We start from the raw sequence: 22,152 nt of genomic DNA, 5'->3' as shown, positions 1-22,152 counted from the left end.
CACCACAACCTCCACCTCCCAGGTTGAAGTGATTATCCTGTCGCAGTCTCCCAAGTAGCTGGGATTATAGGCATGTGCCACTACACCTGGCTAATTTTGTATTTTTAGTAGAGATGAGGTTTCTCCATGTTGGTCAGGCTGGTCTCGAACTCCCAACCTCAGGTGGTCCACCCATCTTGGCCTCCCAAAGTGCTGGGATTACAGATGTGAGCCACCGCACCCGGCTTTTCTTTTTTCTTTTCTTTTCTCTTTTTTTTTTTTTTTTTGTGATGGAGTTTCCCTCTTTTTGCTCAGGCTAGCATGATCTTGGCTCACTGCAACCTCCACCCACTGGGTTCAAGCAATTCTCCTGCCTCAGCCTCCCAAGTAGCTGGGATTACAGGCGCCCGCCACCAGGCCCAGCTAATTTTTGTATTTTTAATAGAGACAGGGTTTCACCATGTTGGCCAGGCTGGTCTTGAACTCCTGACCTCAAGTGATCCACCTGCAGAAATCTTAAAATGTCAGAGCTACAAGATACCTAAAAGATCATCAAGTCTGTGAAAAGGAAACTGAGTCTGAGACATTATGGCTCCCCGATTACATCGTAAAAGACTTGGGCTCCTTCGACACCTCCTGAACTGAGCACTACAGAATATATGATGAGCTTGGTTCTTGACCTGGAGGGCTGGGGAAAGTAGACCTCAGTATTTTTTCTTGCTTTGCATTTTGATTTTATCTTTTCCAGTTTCATATTTATATTGGTGTTTCCTTATGTATGTATAAAGAATCTCTAGCCGGGCACGGTGGCTCAAGCCTGTAATCCCAGCACTTTGGGAGGCTGAGACGGGCGGATCACAAGGTCAGGAGATCAAGACCATCCTGGCTAACACGGTGAAACCCCGTCTCTACTAAGAAATACAAAAAACTAGCCGGGCGAGGTGGCGGGCACCTGTGGTCCCAGCTACTCCGGAGGCTGAGGCAGGAGAATGGCGTAAACCCGGGAGGAGGAGCTTGCAGTGAGCTGAGATCCGGCCACTGCACTCCAGCCCGGGCTACAGAGCCAGACTCAGTCTCAAAAAAAAAAAAAAAAAAAAAAAGAATCTCTGGGAGGAGGATGTGGAAGACCTGAATATATATCGACTATCTTTGTGTTGCAGAAATAGATGGCCAGGAGACAGGGTAGGAAGGGAGCTTTTCATTATGTAACCATTTTACTTCTCTTGGATTTTGAACCATTTACTTGTAGTATCTATTTAAAAAATTAAGTACACAGAATTTATAAATCAAATCCGTGTATTCTTTGCACAGCTGATTGGCAGTTATGCCAATCACTGTGTTACTTTATCATAATTATTTTATTAACTTGGTAACAATATGTAATTTGTCTTAAGGAATATGTTCCTGAGTATTACAGAGAGTCGGTGATTTGTTAAACTTCTGAAAAACAACAACATTCACATGTGACATCTTATAGTAATGTGTAAGACTTCAGTCTATTGAATGTTTTACTCTGTCTGGGTTCTGACCATTTTGTCCTCTTACACAGGCAATATCATCAAGAAATAGAGGAATTTGTATCAAATTTAGTAAAAAGATTTGAGGAACAGCAGAAAAATGATGTGGAAAAGACTGCCTTTAATCTTTTGCCCCAGGTATTTCAAATTTAAGAGACTTTAAGATTAGTAGGTTATGCGTTTCACTGCGAATTATTGGGCCACAAGGATCCTCTTGAATCAAAACCAAAATGATTAACACCATTCACCACGTCTCCTTCCACTGGCTTGCTTTTCTGAAGCCTGACTGGTTTAGCCACACGGCGTTCTATTAGATTGTGGCTCAGACTTTTTACATTGCCTAACTTGGATGTGTGGTTTTGGGCAGAAAATTAATTTTAGGCCAGAAAAAAATCTAAGTTTCTGGGGTTTACAAAAGATGGATTCCTTTTGTCTAAAACCAACCAGCTTGTGGGCTGTCCTTTTTTCCCACTACTTGTTTTTAGAAAATCAATTGTGTGCCCAAAGAAATCTAAGAAGTTTTACAATGTGAATATTGGATCATGCATTTATGTTTAAAAAAAAAGGAGAGTGATGATATCTGAGTCTTTTTTTTTTAATTAAAAATTAAGGTAAATAGAATTTCTCAAATAAGGAATTTTAGCTGTTTATCCTCAGGCTTTGGAGAACAGAGTGTTCTGATTGATTGTGTTTTTTATCGCCTTTGGTTTTTATGTATTCTATACAATTTTTAAAGATTCAGCAAACAAAATACATTTAACAATAAAAACCATACTGAATATTATTTTTGATTCGAGGAAACTTTTGTAGTGGCTTGAGGTCTGTGAGGGTTATATTATCAGTATTGACCAGTAATGTAAAACTATGTATTTTTTTGGCCAGGCACGGTGGCTCAAGCCTGTAATCCCAGCACTTTGGGAGGCCGAGACGGGCGGATCACGAGGTCAGGAGATCGAGACCATCCTGGCTAACCCGGTTAAACCCCGTCTCTACTAAAAAATATAAAAAACTAGCCAGGCGAGGTGGCGGGCGCCTGTAGTCCCAGCTACTTGGGAGGCTGAGGCAGGAGAATGTCGTGAACCCAGGAGGCGGAGCTTGCAGTGAGCTGAGATCCGGCCACTGCACTCTGTCTGGGCGACAGAGCAATACTCCATCTCAAAAAAATAAAAATAAAAAAACTTATGTATTTTTAATCTTTCTGGTTATCTGCCTTGCCAGTTTAAGTGTTGAAAGTGGCATAATTAATATTGGTAAAAAAAAGTCATAGTGCATGCTAATGCTTCAGAAGAAGCTCTCCTTTTACATCTTCCATTCTCCCACATGAAATGTCGTTCATAAACATTCTTAGCTTAATTTCTAAACTTACTAACTTCCATTTAAACTTGTTAAAAATTGGTTACCCATTGTAATGTGTGTTTTTCTTTGTATTAGCCATCCAGTATTGTGCTAGAGGAGGACCACAAAGTGGACGAGTCCTGTGCCATTAAGAACAGCAAGGAAGCTTTCAGTGTAAGTTTGGACATTTCAGTTTTGAATTCTGCCAGTAGGTGTTTCCTATCCTATGTCAATTGGGTGGTGTTTAAAAGATAAAGTAGTATAGTCATGTCTTCACTTGATAACAGCATCTTTTTGTGGTAAATAGCAGTTTGGACTTTAGCCTCTAAATATTACAGTTTGCTTTTTAATAATAATTGCGTTGTGACCTGGGGCACAGTAAACATACTTTGGAGAACTTCGTTTTTGTATTGACCAACCACTTTGTTTATTCAAGAACTTGGATGAAGATATAGAAAGCATGCTTGTTGAACTTATACATGGCTAAAGCTGAGAGGGATAGATAGCTAATATAACAGATGGCAAATTTGGAATTTAAAGTATTGACAGTCTCAAATGGTAGGTGAAAAATAGAAGTTAACAGGGATGACCTACATTTAGGCTACAGCCAGCCTTTCAATACCTATGCAAAATTCATTAGTGTTAATACAATGTAGTAGTATGATTTTGCAGCTTATAATTTTTTTTTTTTTTTTTTGAGACGGAGTCTCACCCTGTCACCCAGGCTGGAGTGCAATGGCACAATCTCAGCTCACTGCAACCTCTGCCCCCCGGGTTCAAGCAATTCTCCTGCCTCAGCCTCTCGAGTAGCTGGGATTACAGGCGCCCAGCTAATTTTTGTATTTTCAGTAGGGACTGGGTTTCACCATGTTGGTCAGGCTAGTCTCAAACTCCTGACCTTGTGAGCTGCCCACCTTGGCCTACCAAAGTGTTGGGATTACAGACGTGAGCCACCGTGCCCAGCGCAGCATATAGTATTTCAAAAGGTAATGTAACAGTGGATTATATAATATTGAAGGAAAACTGTTTTTCATGTTTATGTAGTATGATCCCATATTAGTATACCACAATTTTAGGCTGGGTGCAGTGGCTCACACCTGTAATCCTCAGTGTTCTGGGAGGCCAAGGTGGGAGGATTACTTGAGTCTAGGAGTTCCAGACAAGCCTGGGCAACATAGCCAGAACTCATCTCTACGAAAAATTCTTAAGAAATTAGCTAAGTGTGGGCCGGGCGCAGTGGCTCAAGCCTGTAATCCCTGCACTTTGGGAGGCCGAGATGGGCGGATCACGAGGTCAGGAGATCGAGACCATCCTGGCTAACACAGTGAAACCCCATCTCTACTAAAAAAAATACAAAAAACTAGCCAGGCGAGGTGGCGGGCGCCTGTAGTCCCAGCTAGTCGGGAGGCTGAGGCAGGAGAATGGCGTAAACCCAGGAGGCGGAGCTTGCAGTGAGCTGAGATCCGGCCACTGCACTCCAGCCTGGGAGACAGAGCGAGACTCCGTCTCAAAAAAAAAAAAAAAAAAAAGAAATTAGCTAAGTGTGGCTGGGCGAAGTGGCTCACACCTGTAATCCCAGGACTTTGGGAGGCTGAGGCCGATGGACCACTTGAGGTCAGGAGTTCGAGACCAGCCTGGCTGTCATAGAGAAACCTTGTCTCTACTGAAAATACAAAAATTAGCCAGATGTGGTGGCACACACCTGTAGTCCCAGCTATTCGGGAGGCTGAGTCATGAAAATTGCTTTGAACCCAAGAGACTGAAGCTGCAGTGAGCCAAGATTCGCCGCTGCACTCCAGCCTGGGTGACAGAGTGAGACTCAGTCTCAAAAAAAAAAAATTACCCAAGTGTGGTGGCATGGACCTGTAGTCCCAGCCACTCAGGAGGCTCAAGTGGGAGAATTGCTTGAGGTCAAGGCTGCAGTAACCCATGATTGTGCCACTGCACTCCAGTCTAGGTGACAGAGCAAGACCCTGTCTCAGAAAACAAACAAAATATATATATATATGTATCTATAGATATATATCTATATATAAAAGAAAGAGATACAGGCCTACTGGGATGACAAAGAGCCCACAAACTTTATTGAAAGGAAAACTTACAAAGGATGTCCCGTCTCTACAAATAGGATAAAGGCTGTTGTTTGTAAAAGAGTAAAAGTTACTTTAAATCACCCTTTAAAGTGCCAAGTGGCAGAATTAAGACCAGTGATTGAATTGACTACAAGAAGGTACATTTCAACTCAGCGCTTAGAAAGTTCAAATTTCTATCAGAGATGTGAGAAATGATATGACCTGGCATTCAAAAGAAAACAAAAAAAACAAGTGAAATGGCACTTCTCATTAATAAAAGTGAATTCAGTATTACTGGAGTCAAATAGGGACTGAGATGTTATCAGGGCACTTTAAAGAAAAATTTCTGAATTTGAATGAGGTAGTGTTTCATTTTCCTTCTGACCCCGAGGTTCTGGGATTGAAAGTGGCACTTGCGGCCAGGCGCGGTGGCTCACACCTGTAATCCCAGCACTTTGGGAGGCTGAGGCGGGGGGATCACGAGGTCAGGAGATTGAGAACATCCTGGCTAACACAGTGAAACCCCATCTCTACTAAAAATACAAAAAATCAGCTGGGCGTCCTGGCAGGCGCCTGTAGTCCCAGCTACTTGGGAGGCTGAGGCAGGAGAATGGCGTGAACCAGGGAGGAGGAGCTTGCAGTGAGCCAAGATCGTGCCACTGCACTCCAGCCTGGGCGACAGAGCAAGACTCCGTCTCAAAAAAAAAAAAAAAAAAAAAAAAAAAGTGGCACTTGCCTAGAAACTGGGAATTTTCTTTATTTATTAATTTAAACCTTTAACAAATACGAAAATATTTAGTGAATGCCGCTTTGTCCCAGGGATCCTTCTGGGTTCCAGGGAGACAGCAGTGAAAAGAATGGCAAAGTCCTGGTTCTCATCAAATTACATTCTAGTCGGGGAAGGTAGCGTCCTGAAGAAAAATGAAGCAGGGAAAGCAGAGAGTAGCTGTGGAGTAGGTGGTTTGCATAGTGACTGACAGCCTCTCAGAGCTGAACCTTGGATGAATTGAGGAAGTGAGTGGAGGCTGTGGTTTGCATGGGGCACTCCAGGCTGTAGGAAGCATAATAGAAAGCCCAAGGCAGGAGCACTACCTGGCATGTAAGTTCTAAGCTTACTGCAGGTATTACTCGTGAAGGTGCTCTTAGGCTTCAGTTGTACAGATGAGGAAACAGAGATGGAAAGCTAAGTAACTCGCCAGTGGGTTAGTGAGTGGCAAAGCCAGGGCAGGGCTTAAAATCAGGCCCTTGGCCTGGCACAGTGGCTCACATCTGTAATCCCAGCACTTTGGGAGGCCAAGGCAGGCGGATCACCTGAGGTCAGGAGTTCGAGACCAGCCTGGCCAACATGGCAAAACCTCATCTCTTCTAAAAATACATAAATTAGCTGGGTATGGTGACTGAAGCCTATAATCCCAGCTACTCAGGGGACTGAGGCCGGAAAATCGCTTGAACCCGGGAGACGGAGGTTGCAGTGAGCCGAGATCATGCCACTGCACTCCAGCCTGGGCAACAAAGTGAGACTCTCTCAAAAAAAAAAAAAAAAAAACCAGGCCCTTAGAGTCTGGAGCACATGGTCTGAATCTGTAGGTTGTCCAATAGGCTGTAATGAGGACTTTAGATTTTACTGTAAGATGAGAAGCGATGGAGGGTTTTAAGTAGAAATGTGACATGATATGAATGGACTTTTTTTTTTTTTTTTTTTTGAGACAGAGTCTCGCTCTGTCGCCCAGGCTGGAGTGCCGTGGCACAATATCTGCTCACTGCAACCTCCGCCTCGCGGATTCAAGCGATTCTCCTGCCTCAGCCTCCTGAGTAGCTGGGATTACAGGCTCACACCACCACACCTGGCTGATTTTTGTATTTTTAATAGAGACGGGGTTTCACCATGTTGGTCAGGCTGGTCTCAAACTCCTGACTTCGTGATCCACCCGCCTCAGCCTCCCATAGTGCTGGGATTACAGGCGTGAGCCACCACGCCCGGCCATGAATTGAGTTTTTAAAAGAGCTGGGTTCTGTGTGGAAAATAGTCTGTAGCTGGTTACCTGTGGAAGCTGAAAACCAGTTAGGAAGTTATTGTATTCAACTCAGGTGAGAGAAATTGGTACTGAGACTGGGGTGAGAATGGTGCTACTGAGAAGTGGTTAGAACGTGGATGTACTGGGGAAGTAGAGCTGATCAAATGTGTTGATGAATTGGATGCAGAATATGAGAGCAAGAGAGTCATCATAGTGACTCAGGTTTTTGTCCTGAGAACCTGGAAGAATGTCATCGTATTTTCTCTGATGGGGAAGACTAGAGGAGGAACAGTTTTGGAGGGGGCTAGGAATCCAGTGCAGTTTTAAGCAGGTGAGTTTGAGATGCCACTCACACACCCCTTGAGAGCTGTCAAGTTGACACTTCCATATATAAAATCGATGGTTAGGATGGATCAGAACTTGAACTTAAAGGAGAACATATATTCAGGGCAACTTGAATCTATGCTCCCAGTGAAAAAAATAATAATTAAAAAATAATATCTTAGGCCAGGCACAGTGGCTTCTGCCTGTAATCCCAGCACTTTGGGAGGCCAAGGCGGGTGGATCACGAAGTCAGGAGTTTGAGACCAGCCTGACCAACATGAAGAAACCCCATCTCTACTAAAAATACAAAATTAGCCGGGTCTGATGGTGCATGCCTGTAATCCCAGCTACTTGGGAGGCTGAGGCAGGATAATCGCTTGAACCGAGGAGGTTCAGCCAGAGGTTGCGGTGAGCTGAGATTGCGCCGTGGCACTCCAGCCTGGGCAACAAGAGCAAAATTCTGTCTCAAAAAATAATAATAATAATAACTTGACTTTTAGAGGTAGTAAGCATATATATTATACTTCATACCATGGGTTATCATGAACCACCTGGGTAGTGAAAGTGAAGAGGAGGACTGAGACCTAGGGCACTCTAATACATGGGAGATAGAGGGATGAGAAGAGTCTAGCACAGAAGACTGAGGCTCAGTCAGCAAGGAAAGAAGAGAACGGAGAAGCATGTCCTAGAAGACAAGGGAGGAAGATGTTTTTAGGAGGAAGGAAAAATCGTGTCAATTGTTGCAGATAGGTTAAGAAAGATGAAGAGTGAGAACTAGCTATTGAATTTGGCTGCATGGAGGTCATTGGGAAGCTCCAATGTTAGGAACTCAGCCCAGTGATAGGTATAGAAGCATTACTGGAAATGTTCAAGAGAGAGGGCAGTGTCATTAAAAAAATGGAGGCCAGGCACAGTGGCTCAGCACCTGTAATCCCAGCACTTTGGGAGGCTGAGGCAGAAGGATTGCTAGAGGCCAGGAGTTTAAGACCAGCCTAGGCAACATAGCAAGACCCCATCTCTAAAACAAAAAGAAAATTAGCTGTGTGTAGTGGCACAACTACTCGGGAGACTGAGGCAGGAGGATCATTTTAGCCCAGGACTTTGAGGTTACAATGAGCCAAGATCATGCCACTGCATTCCAGCCTGGACAACAGAGCAAGACCCTGCCTCAAAAAAAAAAAAAAAAAATTATAAAGTATATGTGAGGCCAGGTGCAGTGGCTCACGGCTATAATCCTAACACTTTGGGAGGCTGAGTCGGGTGGATCACTTAAGCTCAGGAGTTCGAGAGCAGCCTGGGCAACATGGCAAGACTCTGCCTCTACTAAAAATACAAAAAAATAGCTGGGCAAAAAAATAGCTGACTGTGCTTGTGGTCCCAGCTTCTCGGGAGGCTGAGGTGGGAGGATCATTTGAGCCTGGCAGGCAGAAGTTGCAGTAAGCCAAGATTGCACCACTGTACTCCAGCCTGGGCGACAGAGACCCTATCTCAAAACAAACAAAAAAGTGTATGTGTGTGTGTTCAGTGTATGTGTAAAGAGAGAGGCAGACAAAAATGTTAAACTACTAACAATTGTTCAGTCTAGGTGAAGGATACATTGGGTGTTCATTGTACCACTTTTCCCACTTGTCTGTATGGAATTTTCAAAAAGAATTGGAGGGACAAGAAAAGAGTGAATGGGAAGAAAGGAAATGGAAACAATAACTAAAGGGTCTGCATGTCTTGCAAAGAGAAGCAATGAAATGGGGCACTGGAGGGAAACGTGAGAGTCAAGGTTTTCATTTTTTGTTTGAATTCTGGAGATAGATAGTCATGATCCAATACAGAGGAAAAACAGTGATCTAGGAGAGAGAGGGAACTGACGATGTAGTTTCTACTTACACATCAAAGTCTGGCTCCTTAATAACTAGGAAGTTACTATTTCTAATAATTCCATCCAAAATAAATTGTTAAAACAGTTAATCATAGTCTTACATTATTTAATGTCTTTTTTTCCTGCTTAAATAGCAATATTTTTTGACTTGTTTTCTGCAGGTTGTAGGAAGTGTCCTGTATTTTACTAATTTTTGCCTTGATAAATTGGGGCAACCGCTTCTAAATGAAAACCCTCAGCTTTCCGAAGGATGGGAAATACCCAAGTATCCTACATAGTGAATGAAGATCTTTTATGCATCTTGCCACTAAGTTCACCTTTAAAACAATTTCCAAATTTTGCAGACCATGATAACTATTCCTTAATAAAATTCACTAAAGGTACCATCAAGTCTTCAGCCACATTGTTTCTCTAGAAGGGCAAGAAATACAAGTAAAGGCAAAAAGGTTTGTGTGGGGAGTTGTTTTGTTTTACTTACTTTTTTAACGGAAATCATAAACTTTTGGCTTGAAAAGTTAATGTTCTTTACTGCTGGTTTACTCTAAGGTTAATTACAGATTGAGCTAGAATTTTATTCCATACATATATATTAAACGTTTAAATGGATCATCTGCTTCTTGGAATTCATTGGTTCTCACCTAATGTGCCTGGGCGGGTGGAAAAGTGTAATTGTTGCTGTCAATTTGATTGCAGTCTTATAACCATCTGCCTTCTTTCCATGTTACCTAATGGAAATATGATCATCTGTTCACCTCGATTCTTCTGTTGTTAACCACTGAAAAAACTCAAAAGAGGTAACAGATCAGTCAGGAACAGAAGGGTTCTTGGTTAAAAGACTCTGCATAGTACTATTTAAATCACTAAATACAAGAGATTAAAGTGTACTTCTTGTTGCAGATATTAGTGATCTGTGATGAACTTGCTTTCTTATCTCTCTGATACACTTTGCTGTCATATAGAATTTTATTGATTTGCTTTTCTATTTTTATTTACATTATAAAAATCTTTGTCTTTTGACCAAATAGGCCAAAGCCTCACTGTTTCAATTGTGGTTCTGAAGAACACCAAATGAAAGATTGCCCAATGGTAAATTTTTCTCATGTTAAGAAAAGTCTTTGAACAAGAGCTTTCTAATGTTTTCAACACATTTATCGTATTGTGTGACATGAAGGAACTTTCTTTGTTACTTTCCTGTAGTCCTTTAATTTGAAATCTTTTCAAATTTGTGTTTATATTTTAAGACATTAAATTTTTTTAGTAAATAATTTAAAATAGTACTCTCTGTATTTGATATGAATAAACAGAGTTAAATTGTAGAGTTTATCCTAAAAACTTTATTTAATTTATAATACTGAGGTAATAAATAGACTGCTCCTTTCCTTACTTATTTTTCTAAAATATTCACTCTCTTTTACGCTTGTTCGTCATACATTAAAACTAAAATAATCTGTTTACTTGATCTAAAAAAAAGTATTTAATTTCTGAAATATTTCTGAGTTGCATGAAACCATTCTTTTCAAATGTGTCATGATGTAGCCTCGGAATGCTGCTCGAATAAGTGAAAAGAGAAAAGAGTATATGGATGCCTGTGGGGAAGCAAACAATCAGAATTTCCAGCAGCGATACCACGCAGAAGAAGTAGAAGAAAGATTTGGAAGATTCAAGCCAGGAGTTATTAGGTATTAATGGCATTTTACCATAGAAGGTCATTTTTATTTCCCTAGCATTTCGAATGTTCTCTGTCTCTTCGGGCTAATTATCAGGATATAAGTGTACTCTGCCAAAGCCCTAGGTAATATACATTAATTCATTTAGAAACACTTCTTGAAATTTTAATTATATTTGTTAGCCATCATGGTATGTAATATAAGCAAGAAATGTTTTAAAATACCAGAATATTGGCCAGGCGCAGTGGCTCAAGCCTGTAATCCCAGCACTTTGGGAGGCCAAGATGGGCAGATCACGAGGTCAGAAGATCGAGACCATCCTGGCTAACACAGTGAAACCCCGTCTCTACTAAAAAATACAAAAAACTCACCGGGCAAGGTGGCGGGCTCCTGTAGTGCCAACTACTTGGGAGGCTGAGGCAGGAGAATGGCGTAAACCCGGGAGGCGGAGCTTGCAGTGAGCTGAGATCCGGCCACTGCACTCCAGCCTGGGCGACAGAGTGAGACTCCGTCTCAAAAAAAAAAACAAAACAGAATATTATGTATGTGTTTTCATGCAAACAAGAATTCATTATTTTTCTTCCTCCTTTATTTTTACTTAGTGAGGAACTTCAAGATGCACTAGGTGTGACAGACAAGAGTCTTCCACCTTTTATCTATCGGATGCGCCAGCTAGGGTACCCACCAGGGTGGCTCAAAGAGGCTGAATTGGAGAATTCGGGGCTTGCACTGTATGATGGAAAAGGTATAGTATCTTAAGTTAGAGAAGTCACCTTAAGTGTTTCCTTTTTTTTGTTGTTGTTAAAGAATCAACAAAATGTGATAGGAACGGCTGACTTCTTTAATGTGTGCTAACTAAAAAATATCATGATGATGTTTCCTTGGTAAATTTTACAAGGAAGGAACTAAAATTTCAGTGAGTTCATAGATTATCTGATGGTTTTCTGGGCTTGCTCAGGTACTGTCTAGGCCAGAGTATCACTCTCCAGCCAGTCCTCATAAGCTCTTACCTTTCTCAGTAATAATAACAGACATAGATCCTCAATGCCAGGAGACCTGTAAAATGTGAAATACAGAAAACCTCTAATAGTCTAGAACTTCTCTCCTAGATACCTACTCTAGAAAGATACACATATGCAAAATAAACGGTATGTATACAAGAATCTTTTTGTATCATTGAATATGATAGTGAAAAATCTAAGACAACATTAAGGCCCTAAAGAAAAATGGTTAAATAAATTGGTAGTTCTGAGCTGTGGACTCTCTGCAACATATGAAGAGTGGGAATAAATCTGTATGAGCTGACATGGCAAAATCTTTGTGCAATATTGAGTTTTTAAAAAGCAGGTTTCGGCTGGGCACAGTGACTCATGGCCGTAGTCCCAGGATTTTAGAAGGCCGAGGTGGATGGATCACTCGAGGTCAGGAGTTCAAGACCAGCCTAGCCAAGATGGTGAAACCCGGTCTCTAATAAAAATACAAAAATTAGCCAAGCGTGGTGGCAGGCGCCTGTAATCCCAGCTACTTGGGAAGCTGAGGCAGTAGGTAGATCGCCTGAGCTCAGGAGTTTGAGACCAGCCTGGGCAACATGGTGAAACCCTGTCTGTACTAAAAATACACAGCCTACCCTGGTGTGGTTGTGCGTGCGTGTAGAACCAGCTATTCAGGAGGCTGAGGTGGGGGGATCACTTGAGCCTGAGAGGCAGAAGCTATAGTGAGCCAACATAGTGCCACTACACTCCAGTCTGGGTGACAAAGCAAGACCCTTTCTCAAAAAAAAAAAAAAAAAAAAAAAAAATTCTGTCCTAATGGTTAAGAAAAATTATAATTAAAATTGAAAGCCATTTCAAAACTAATTCTGTTGCCATGAGTATAAGCACTTTCCAGGTGTACTTTTGGTCTGGGGAGGGATATATATTGACATTTAGCAATATTAACACTTTTTATGGTCTATAATAGATAGCACTGATGGGGAAACAGAAATTGGAGAAATACAGCAGAATAAAAGTGTCACTTATGATCTCTCAAAATTGGTCAACTATCCTGGTTTTAATATATCTACTCCCAGAGGAATTCCAGATGTAAGTATATTTATTTTTTTTTAAATTATCGTGTGATGTGATATTATTATGTTAAAGATTGGTCAGAATATTAACTTGTTGGCTAGGCATGGTGGCTCACACCTGTAATCCCAACACTTTGCAAGTCCGAGGCAAGATGACTGCTTGAGCTCCAGAGTTCGAGACCAGCCTGGGCAACATAGCAAGACTTTGTCCCTACAAAAAATTTTAAAACTAGCCAAGGGTGGCAGCACATGCCTGTAGTCCTGGCTATTAGAGAGGCTGGGGTGGGAGGATTGCAGAGGTTACAGTGAGGTGAGATCACACAAGACCCTGACTCAAAAAATAATTACTTAATTCATACATACATACAAACTTATATAGTAGTTACTATTTAAAGGGATAAATGTGTTACTTGTTTACTTTTTTTTTTTTTTTGAGATTGCGTCTTGCTCTATTGCCCAGGCTGGGGGGCAGTGGCGCGATCTCAGCTCACTGCAACCTCCGTCTCCCGGGTTCACGCCATTCTCCTGCCTCAGCCTCCCGAGTAGCTGGGATTACAGGCGCCTGCCACCACGTCCGGCTAATTTTTTGTATTTTTAGTAGAGATGGGGTTTCACCATGTTAACCAGGATGGTCTCGATCTCTTGACTCATGATCCACCCACCTCGGCCTCCCAAAGTGCTGGGATTACAGGCGTGAGCTACTGCACCCGGCCACTTGTTTACATTTTTAATTTCCTATATAGAATCTTGCTAGAATCTTAATTGAAGTCTTATATTCATCAACAGCAGTTTTCTCTGATTTTGTGCCCTCAGAAAGGGAGCCAAAATAGATTGGTTAGAGTCTCTAAATCTAAAACTACTCTAACATTTTAAAAGTTTTTTTTTTTTTTTTTTTTTTTTTGAGACAGAGTCTTGCTCTGTCGCCCAGGCTGGGGTGCAGTGGCCGGATCTCAGCTCACTGCAAGCTCCGCCTCCCGTGTTTAGACCATTCATTCTCCTGCCTCAGCCTCCCGAGTAGCTGGGACTACAGGCACCGGCCACCTCGCCCGGCTAGTTTTTTGTATTTTTTTTTTTAGTAGAGACGGGGTTTCACCGTGTTAGCCAGGATGGTCTCGATCTCCTGACCTCGTGATCCACCCGTCTCGGCCTCCCAAAGTGCTGGGATTACACGCTTGAGCCACCGCACCCGGCCAAAAGTTTTTAACAATATGGATTGTTCTGAGACAGTATTATATATTTTACAGAATTAACCTAGGAAATAAGTTTCTATCTATAATAAATCTAAATATACTATAACTCTCCTGTTTATTCTTGCCTTTTTTCCCCTCAAAGTAAAATTTCTCATTTTGTATATGAATGGTTTTTCCACACTTAACTCTTTTCCAGCTTCCATCTTAGGTCTCAAGATTCAACAATGAACTATTGTACTGTTTTATTTTAAAAGTGTATTATTGGCCGGGCGCAGTGGCCCATGCCTGTAATCCCAGCACTTTGGGAGGCCAAGGCGGGTGGATCACTTGAGCTCAGGAGTTTGAGACCAGCCTGGCCAATATGGCAAAATCCCATCTCTACTAAAAATATGAAAATTAGCCGGGCGTGGTGGCAGGCGCCTGTAATCCCAGCTACTCAGGAGGCTGAGGCAGAAGAATCGCTTGAACCCAGGAGGTGGAGGTTGCAGTGAGCTGAGATCACGCCATTGCACTTTAGTCTGGGTGATGAAAGCGAAACTCCATCTCAAAAAAACATAAAAATAAAAAGTATGTTCTTAGGAACTGGACAGTAGGGAAACAGCCAAAGACTTGAAGTTAAGAGTGTAGTGAGCAGATAGAAAGTTGTCAATCACACAAGACTGTGTAATTCATTACGGGCAGAAGTGCATGATACAAACCATCAGTGCTTCTGGAAGCCAGTGCAGCTTCCAGTCTACTTCACAGTCCCCTGGGAATACTCGTTAGAAATGTACATTCTTGAGTCCCATCTTTAGACTTAACTGATTCAAACCCTGGAACCTCTATGTTTCACAAGAGTTCCATGGGATTCCTACTGAGAACCACTGTTGAATGTGCGATTGGAGAGGAGAGAGAAGTAAGCGGTATGGAATCTTTAAAGATGAGTGCTGTATTTGGAAAGAGAAAGAGCAGAAGATGGAAAACTCATGAGTAAGTGTGTTAGGAGAAGTGGGCTATGAACGGCCCTGTTAGCAGTGCCAGTGCTTGATGGGAGAGAGACTGGAACCTGGGAGGCCCCATAGCAGTCACTCCTGCCTACATCTTCTGCTTGCGGTATGTAGAACCTTTTTTGGCCAAGTGATTGTGTCAGGTAGTCTTTTAGTATTCATAGTCTTGATTATGTTGCAGGCAGGTTTAGTTTTCCTTCAACACATCATTATTTTCCTTAATTCCCAATAAAGGAAAAGTAACATAAGAAGGAAAAACGTAATTTGAGATCTCTGCTGTACTTCCTTTGAGCAAAATCTCAAAACATGACATTTTCCAAATACATGATTTTTTTTTTTCTTCTCTTTTCATTATTAGGAATGGAGGATCTTTGGTTCCATACCAATGCAGGCATGTCAGCAGAAGGATGTGTTTGCCAATTACCTTACTTCTAACTTCCAAACGGTAAATAGATTTTAAGGGTGTACTCTATAAAATGTTGTGTCTGTGAGATTTTGTAAATTATTAGCATATTACAGCCTTTTCTTGCTTTGTTATCTTGACAAACCAAAAGGAAAACAGTGGCGAAATTCACCAGTTACCTAGACTTATCTCCAGATCGCTTTTCTACATCATTTTAAGTGAAGGGATGGAGTTTAATTCATTGTCTACCCCACCTAACTTGTGTTTGGTTTGGTTGCTCCTTTAGCCAGGTGTGAAGTCTGGCAGCAAGAGGTCTTCATCTCACTCTAGCCCAGGGAGTCCAAAGAAGCAGAAGAAGGAAAGCAACTCAGCAGGATCCCCGGCCGACATGGAGCTCGATTCGGGTAGGTTTCATCTTACGGCTCTGATTTCTCTTTTTTTCTCTTTTCTTTTTTTTTTTGTTTTTTTGTTTTTTTGTTTTTTTGAGACAGAGTCTCGCTCTTTCACGAAGGCTGGAGTGCAGTGGCGCGATCTTGGCTCACTGCCACCTCCGCCTCCCGTGTTCATGCCATTCTCCTGCCTCAGCCTCCCTAGTAGCTGGGACTACAGGTGCCCGCCACCACGCCAGGCTAATTTTTAGTAGAGACGGGGTTTCACATGTTAGCTAGGATGGTCTTGATCTCTTGATCTCCTGACCTCGTGATCCACCCGCCTTGGCCTCCCAAAGTGCTGGGATTACAGGTGTGAGCCACCGCGCCCGGCCTGTAGCTTTGATTTCATCAAGAAGCTATGACACATTTGTATGCTCCTGAATTCCGTAAGAAAGGGGAAGCTCCTTTGTGAGCACTGTCTAAAGAGTAAATCTTTATTTTATTCTTGGAGATCAGAGCATCACTGCTGTCCATGATAAAAGCTGAATTGGAAGCCAGAGCTTGGTGTGAGAGCTAGATGGGCCAGCTGGCTGCATTCCTGAATTAGGGGAGTTCCTTTTTTTTTTTTTTTTTCCTTTTTGTATAGAATGGGGTCTCACTGTATTGTCCAGGCAGGTCTCAAACTCCCATGCTCAAGCAGTGGTCCTGCCTTTGCTTCCCTATGTGCTGGGATTATAGGTGTGAGCCACAGTGCCTGGGCCCATTCCTGGATTAGCAGACCCACCCAGTCTCAACAGTGCTGCATCCAGACTGGCCCCTTTGATCCGGCCAGTGTTCTGAGACAGGCAGTGGAAAGTGTGTACCCTTCTGGCAGCTTGCTCCCAAGAGGAAGAAAAGCAAAGCTGGGCCAAGCTTTCCCAGTTACTCTTTCCAATAGTATTAATCCAGTAGATCACTCCTCCACCCAAGAAAGACAGGCCATCAGGAAAATGTGCCTTCCCAGAACATAAAGCAGGACAAAGGGCTTGCTCTCTGAGACCTCCCTAGCTTTTTTTTTTTTTTTTTTTTGAGGCAGTCTTGCCTGGTTACCCTGGCTGGAGTTCAGTGGCACAATCTCGGCCAACTGCAAGCTATGCCTCCCGGGTTCAAGTGATTCTCCTGTCTCAGCCTCCCAAGTAGCTAGACATACAGACATGCACCACCACACCCGGCTAATTTTTATATTTTTAGTAGAAATAGGGTTTCGCTGGCTGGGCGCAGTGGCTCACTGAGGTTGCAGTGAGCCAAGATCGCACCACTGCACTCCAGCCTGGGGAAGAGAGCAAGACTCCATTTCAAAAAAAAAGATGTGATGTGAACATGTAAGTTGTCCCAAATTTGATTGTGAAGCCCTGTCTTCCTTCCTTTAAAAAAAAAAAAAAGATCATGAATTAAATTCCCTTAAAGTTCAAAGGGATTAAATCCTCACATCAAATTCTTTTGCACAAAGTGACTTCAAAGTTCAGAATCAAAGCGCTCAAATTATTTCCCCTAAGTTTTTTTTGTTTGTTTGTTTCGGTTTTTTTTTTTCGAGACAGAGTTTTGCTGTCGCCCAGGCTGGAGTACAGTGGCGCGATCTTGGCTCACTGCAACCTCTGCCTCCTGGGTTCAAGCGATTCTCCTGCCTCAGCCTCCCAAGTACCGGGGATTACAGGTGCCCACCACCACGCCTGGCTAATTTTATATTTTTAGTAGAGATGGGGTTTCTCCATGTTGGCCAGGCTGGTCTCGAACTCCTGACCTCAGGTGAACCGCCCGCCTCCACCTCCCAAAGTGCTGGGATTATAGGTGTGAGCCACAGCACTGGCCCATGGTTGTCATATTTTGAAGTTTGGGGATTTGTGGTGGTGGCACCCCTGTCACCAGGGCCATACACTTCTGTGTAGGCATTTTCAGCTTTGTGCTAGGGACTCTTTCCTCTTTTTTTTGGGTGGGGGACAGGGTCTGGCTTGGTTGCCCAGGCTGGAGTACAGTGGTACAATCATGGCTCACTGCAGCCTCAGACTCCTGGGATCAAGCTGTCCTCCCACCTCAGCCTCCCGTGTAGCTGGAACCATAGGCCTGTGCCACCAAGCCCAGCTAATTTTTGTATGTTTTGTAGAGACAGAGGTCTTACTTTGTTGCCCAGGCTGGTCTTGAACTCCTGAGTTTAAGCAATCTGCCTGCCTCAGCCTCCCAATGTTACTGGCATGAGCCACCATGCTGGGCCGTGAGTTGACTTCTAAGTGAGAGTATGTTATTCTCCTCACAAATCTTATTGTCTATAGAATAAAGTTCAGACCCCATACTAGACTCTGAGGACAGAAAGCTTAATAAGACAGTATTGCTGCCCTAGTTACCACTCTGTGTCACCTCGGGATTGCAGATGTGTAAACATCATTCTCATATAAATGTGGCCCACAGTGATACCTACAGAACAATAGTATTACCTATTGCTGCCACAGAGCAGGTTCCAGACTGTAATGGTGACACAGAGGAAAAACAGCATCTGTGCTGAATGAAGTCATAGGGTAACTCTGAACTGCTTGTTGAGGGAAGAATGCAGAGATTTACCAAGGAAATGAAGAGGAGGGCATTTGAGACAGTGGGAAGTGCAGATGCAGGACAGTGAAACTTCACAGCACATCAGGCCAGCAGCAGGGTGACAGCTGGAGTTTGAGCCAGGCAGTAGGAGATAACATGATGGAAGCAGGGAAACTGTATCCTAGAGGGCCATGGAGGAAGATTGGACTTCGGCCGGGCGCGGTGGCTCAAGCCTGTAATCCCAGCACTTTGGGAGGCCGAGACGGGCGGATCACTAGGTTAGGAGATCGAGACCATCCTGGCTAACAGGGTGAAACCCCGTCTCTACTAAAAAATACAAAAAGCTAGCCGGGCGACGTGGCGGGCGCCTGTAGTCCCAGCTACTCGGGAGGCTGAGGCAGGAGAATGGCGTAAACCCGGGAGGCGGAGCTTGCAGTGAGCTGAGATCCGGCCACTGCACTCCAGCCCGGGGACACAGCGAGACTCCGTCTCAAAAAAAAAAAAAAAAAAAAGGAAGATTGGACTTCATCCTGTGGGGTCTGGGCAGGCACTAAAGGGTTTCCAGTGGAGATGGGAAGGGTTATAGGGCCAGACTTGTGATGAGTCTGGCAGCGGTTTGGAGGACAGACACAAGGAAGATGAATCCAGAGGTCGGGGTGATTCTGATGTTCTTGGCAAATGGTAATGGGCCTGAAGCAAGTTAGCGGCTATGACAGCCAGCAGGAGAGCATGCACCCCAAAGAGCCAAAGACCTGGGGGATGGATGGAAGGAAAGAGAGTACTCTCAAATGACAAGCAGATCCACTGGTGGTGCCATTAGTGAGAATAGCAGATGGGAGAATAGTCCTCATTTTAGGAAGAGATCATTTGTTTTGAACAGGTTGTGTGTGTAGAACGTATAGGTGATGATAGTCAGTGGGCAGTTAGATAGGTGAACCTGCAGTTCAGGTGAGCAATCTAGATTAGAGATAAGAATTGGGGGCCAGGCAAAGTGGCTCTCACCTGTAATCTCAGCACTTTGGGAGGCCGACGTGGGCGGATCACTTGAGGTGAGGAGTTCGAAATCAGCCTGGCCCACATGGTGAAACCTCATCTCTACTAAAAATACAAAAAATTAGCCGAACATGTTGGCGTACGGTGTAATCCCAGCTACTTGAAAGGATGAGGCAGGAGAACTGCTTGAACCCAGGAGGCAGAGGTTGCAGCCAGCTGACATCACGCCACTGCACTCCAGCCTGGGCAACAGAGCAAGACTCCGCCTCAAAAAAAAAAAGAAGAATTGGGGAATTAGGCTGGGCGCAGTGGCTCACGCCTATAATCCCAGCACTTTGGGAGGCCAAGGCAGGTGGATCACCTGAGGTCAGGAGTTCGAGACCAGCCTGGCCAACATGTTGAAACTTCATCTCTACTAAAAATACAAAAATTTGCCAGGCGTAGTGGCACACAACTGTAATCCCAGCTACTCCGGAGGCTGAGGCAGGAGAATCACTTGACTGGGAGGCGGGGGGTGCACTGAGCTGAGATTGTGCCACTGCACTCCAGCCTGGGAGACAGAGCAAGACTCTGTCTCAAAAAAAAAAAAAAGAAAAAGCTAGGAAATAACCCAAGGTGTACACTTGGCTTGCCCCTCACTTCCTCCCCATTAGCTTTCCACCCACTCAGTAGCCAGCCTGCACCTCCGGTCAAATTTCCTACTGCATTCTGCCATGAATTTTTGGGTAGAGTGCACTACCTTGAAATTCTGAAGTCTCCATGCAATTGCTCATATTTCCTCAATCTAAAATGATGCACACAGCACAGAAATGGATCTCCCAAGGGATATCCTCTAGCACCAGAAGAACCTGACAGGTCTCCCTGCAGATCTTTTCAGGTGGACTGAGGACACCAGGTAATGGTCATGGCACCTGAGAATCCAGAATGTCCCGCCTCTTAAGCCAGTTATTTTTGGCCATTGAATATCTGGATACACCTGAGTGCAAATAACAAATTTTAGTAAAACCAAATGCTATTACAAGTTCTAAAGTATCTCTTAACTTTCTTACTTCAGATGTGGAGGTACCACATGGTTCTCTGAGCAGCGAAACTTTTCAGTTTCAACCACCATTACCTCCTGACACTCCTCCACTCCCCCGGGGAACTCCTCCGCCCATCTTCACCCCTCCAATCCCCAAGGGCACCCCGCCGCTGACTCCCAGTGACTCACCCCAGACCAGAACAGCATCTGGAGCTGTGGATGAGGACGCACTGACTCTAGAAGAACTTGAAGAACAGCAGAGGCGGATCTGGGCAGCTCTCGAGCAGGCCGAGAGTGTAAACAGCGACTCTGACATTCCTGTGGACACACCTTTAACTGGGAATTCCGTTGCCTCATCACCTTGTCCAAATGAGCTGGACCTCCCTGTCCCAGAGGGAAAAACATCTGAAAAGCAGACGCTGGATGAGCCTGAGGTGCCAGAAATTTTTACAAAGAAGTCAGAAGCTGGACATGCCTCCAGTCCAGATGCTGAGGTGACATCACTTTGTCAGAAGGAAAAGGCAGAGTTGGCTCCAGTAAACCCTGAAGGTGCCCCCCTTGATAATGGCAGTGTCGTACCAGACTGTGACGTCAGCAATGGGGACAGCCGGAAGCTCTTTCCTGCAGACACCAGTCCTTCAACGGCCACTAAGATTCATAGCCCTATACCTGACATGAGCAAATTTGCAACTGGAATCACGCCATTTGAATTTGAGAATATGGCAGAATCTACTGGAATGTACCTCAGGATAAGAAGCTTGTTAAAGAACTCACCCCGAAACCAGCAGAAAAACAAAAAGGCCTCTGAATAACGGCTTGACTTAGCACTGAGAGCTATTTAATAACTTTGTTCCGTTAATTAGTACTAATTAAGTGGAGAGAGAGAATGGTTTTCCTGTTTGTACCTCCCATTTTTAAAAATCTATCCAAGGTTCGTGTTCCAAAGTCAAGCCTATTTTAAAGAAAGACTGAGCTCACTAGTTCACTATATTTTATTCTCACTGACAAAACTTGGGGGGAGATGTGAATATGACCTGGTTTAGAGAGAGTTTGTTAAGGTTTATACTATTTTTGGATTGTGACTGTCCGTCGAGAGTGATGGTTTTTATCTGTCTTTTGTACATTGTTTTCCCTTTCTACATTTTGCTAATTATCCTGTATATAAGTTTAATATATCACTTTTTAAAAGAAAAAATTCTACCATTTTAAATTCATGTTTCAACTCCTACAACCAAATGAGAAAAATCAGGGATGAGCAGCTTTATCCCATTTGGGGTATTTTTATAAGTGATTTACATGCGTCAGTTTTAGTAGTACTTTTACTTTTTTGTAACTTCATTCTTCATATATGGTTGCTGTACAGGTATGTTCATCTTTGTGTACAGAGGTTTAATAAATTAGTTTTCATATACATAATCTAAGACTTTGAATACAAAAAATTGATTCACAGGTAAAACAGTGTATATAACTTTTGTTTTGTTTTGTTTTTTGATTTTTTGAGATGGAGTTTCACTCTTGTTGCCCAGGCTGGAGTGCAATGGAATGATCTCGGCTCACCACAACCTCTGCCTCCCGGGTTTAAGCAATTCTCCTGCCTCAGTCTACCGAGTAGCTGGGATTACAGGCATGTGCCACCATACCCAACTAACTTTGTATTTTTAGTAGAGACGGGGTTTCTCCACATCGTGTCAGGCTAGTCTTGAACTCCTGACCTCAGGTGATCTGCCCGCCTCAGCCTCCCAAAGTGCTGGGATTACAGGCGTAAGCCACCTCACCTGG

The 22,152-nt window shown here is 43.4% G+C and overlaps 1 protein-coding gene across 4 annotated transcripts in view; it reads left to right on the top strand.

Annotated features, from left to right (window-relative positions):
• The window catches only part of ZCCHC8 (zinc finger CCHC-type containing 8), a 32,223-nt gene extending 10,434 nt beyond the window's left edge, over positions 1–21,789 (top strand). The window contains exons 4-14 of one of the 4 annotated variants that reach the window (XM_065525267.2): positions 1,529–1,634; positions 2,928–3,005; positions 9,277–9,380; positions 9,496–9,561; positions 10,141–10,201; positions 10,652–10,794; positions 11,385–11,527; positions 12,742–12,863; positions 15,382–15,468; positions 15,713–15,830; positions 20,407–21,789. In XM_065525267.2, the coding sequence (XP_065381339.1) occupies positions 1,529–1,634; positions 2,928–3,005; positions 9,277–9,380; positions 9,496–9,561; positions 10,141–10,201; positions 10,652–10,794; positions 11,385–11,527; positions 12,742–12,863; positions 15,382–15,468; positions 15,713–15,830; positions 20,407–21,185 (1,807 nt within the window). In that variant the 3' untranslated portion in view covers positions 21,186–21,789. The remainder of the gene's footprint in view (positions 1–1,528; positions 1,635–2,927; positions 3,006–9,276; positions 9,381–9,495; positions 9,562–10,140; positions 10,202–10,651; positions 10,795–11,384; positions 11,528–12,741; positions 12,864–15,381; positions 15,469–15,712; positions 15,831–20,406) is intronic. The other 3 variants (XM_074008288.1, XM_065525268.2, XM_065525269.2) reach the window with 3 other exon arrangements.
• The last annotated feature ends 363 nt before the right edge of the window (positions 21,790–22,152 follow it).

This window comes from Macaca fascicularis, chromosome 11 (genome assembly GCF_037993035.2).
Source record: "Macaca fascicularis isolate 582-1 chromosome 11, T2T-MFA8v1.1".
NCBI lineage: Eukaryota > Metazoa > Chordata > Mammalia > Primates > Cercopithecidae > Macaca > Macaca fascicularis.
The sequence above is the reverse complement of the archived record's forward strand: the minus strand, read 5'-3'. Positions and strand labels throughout refer to the sequence as shown.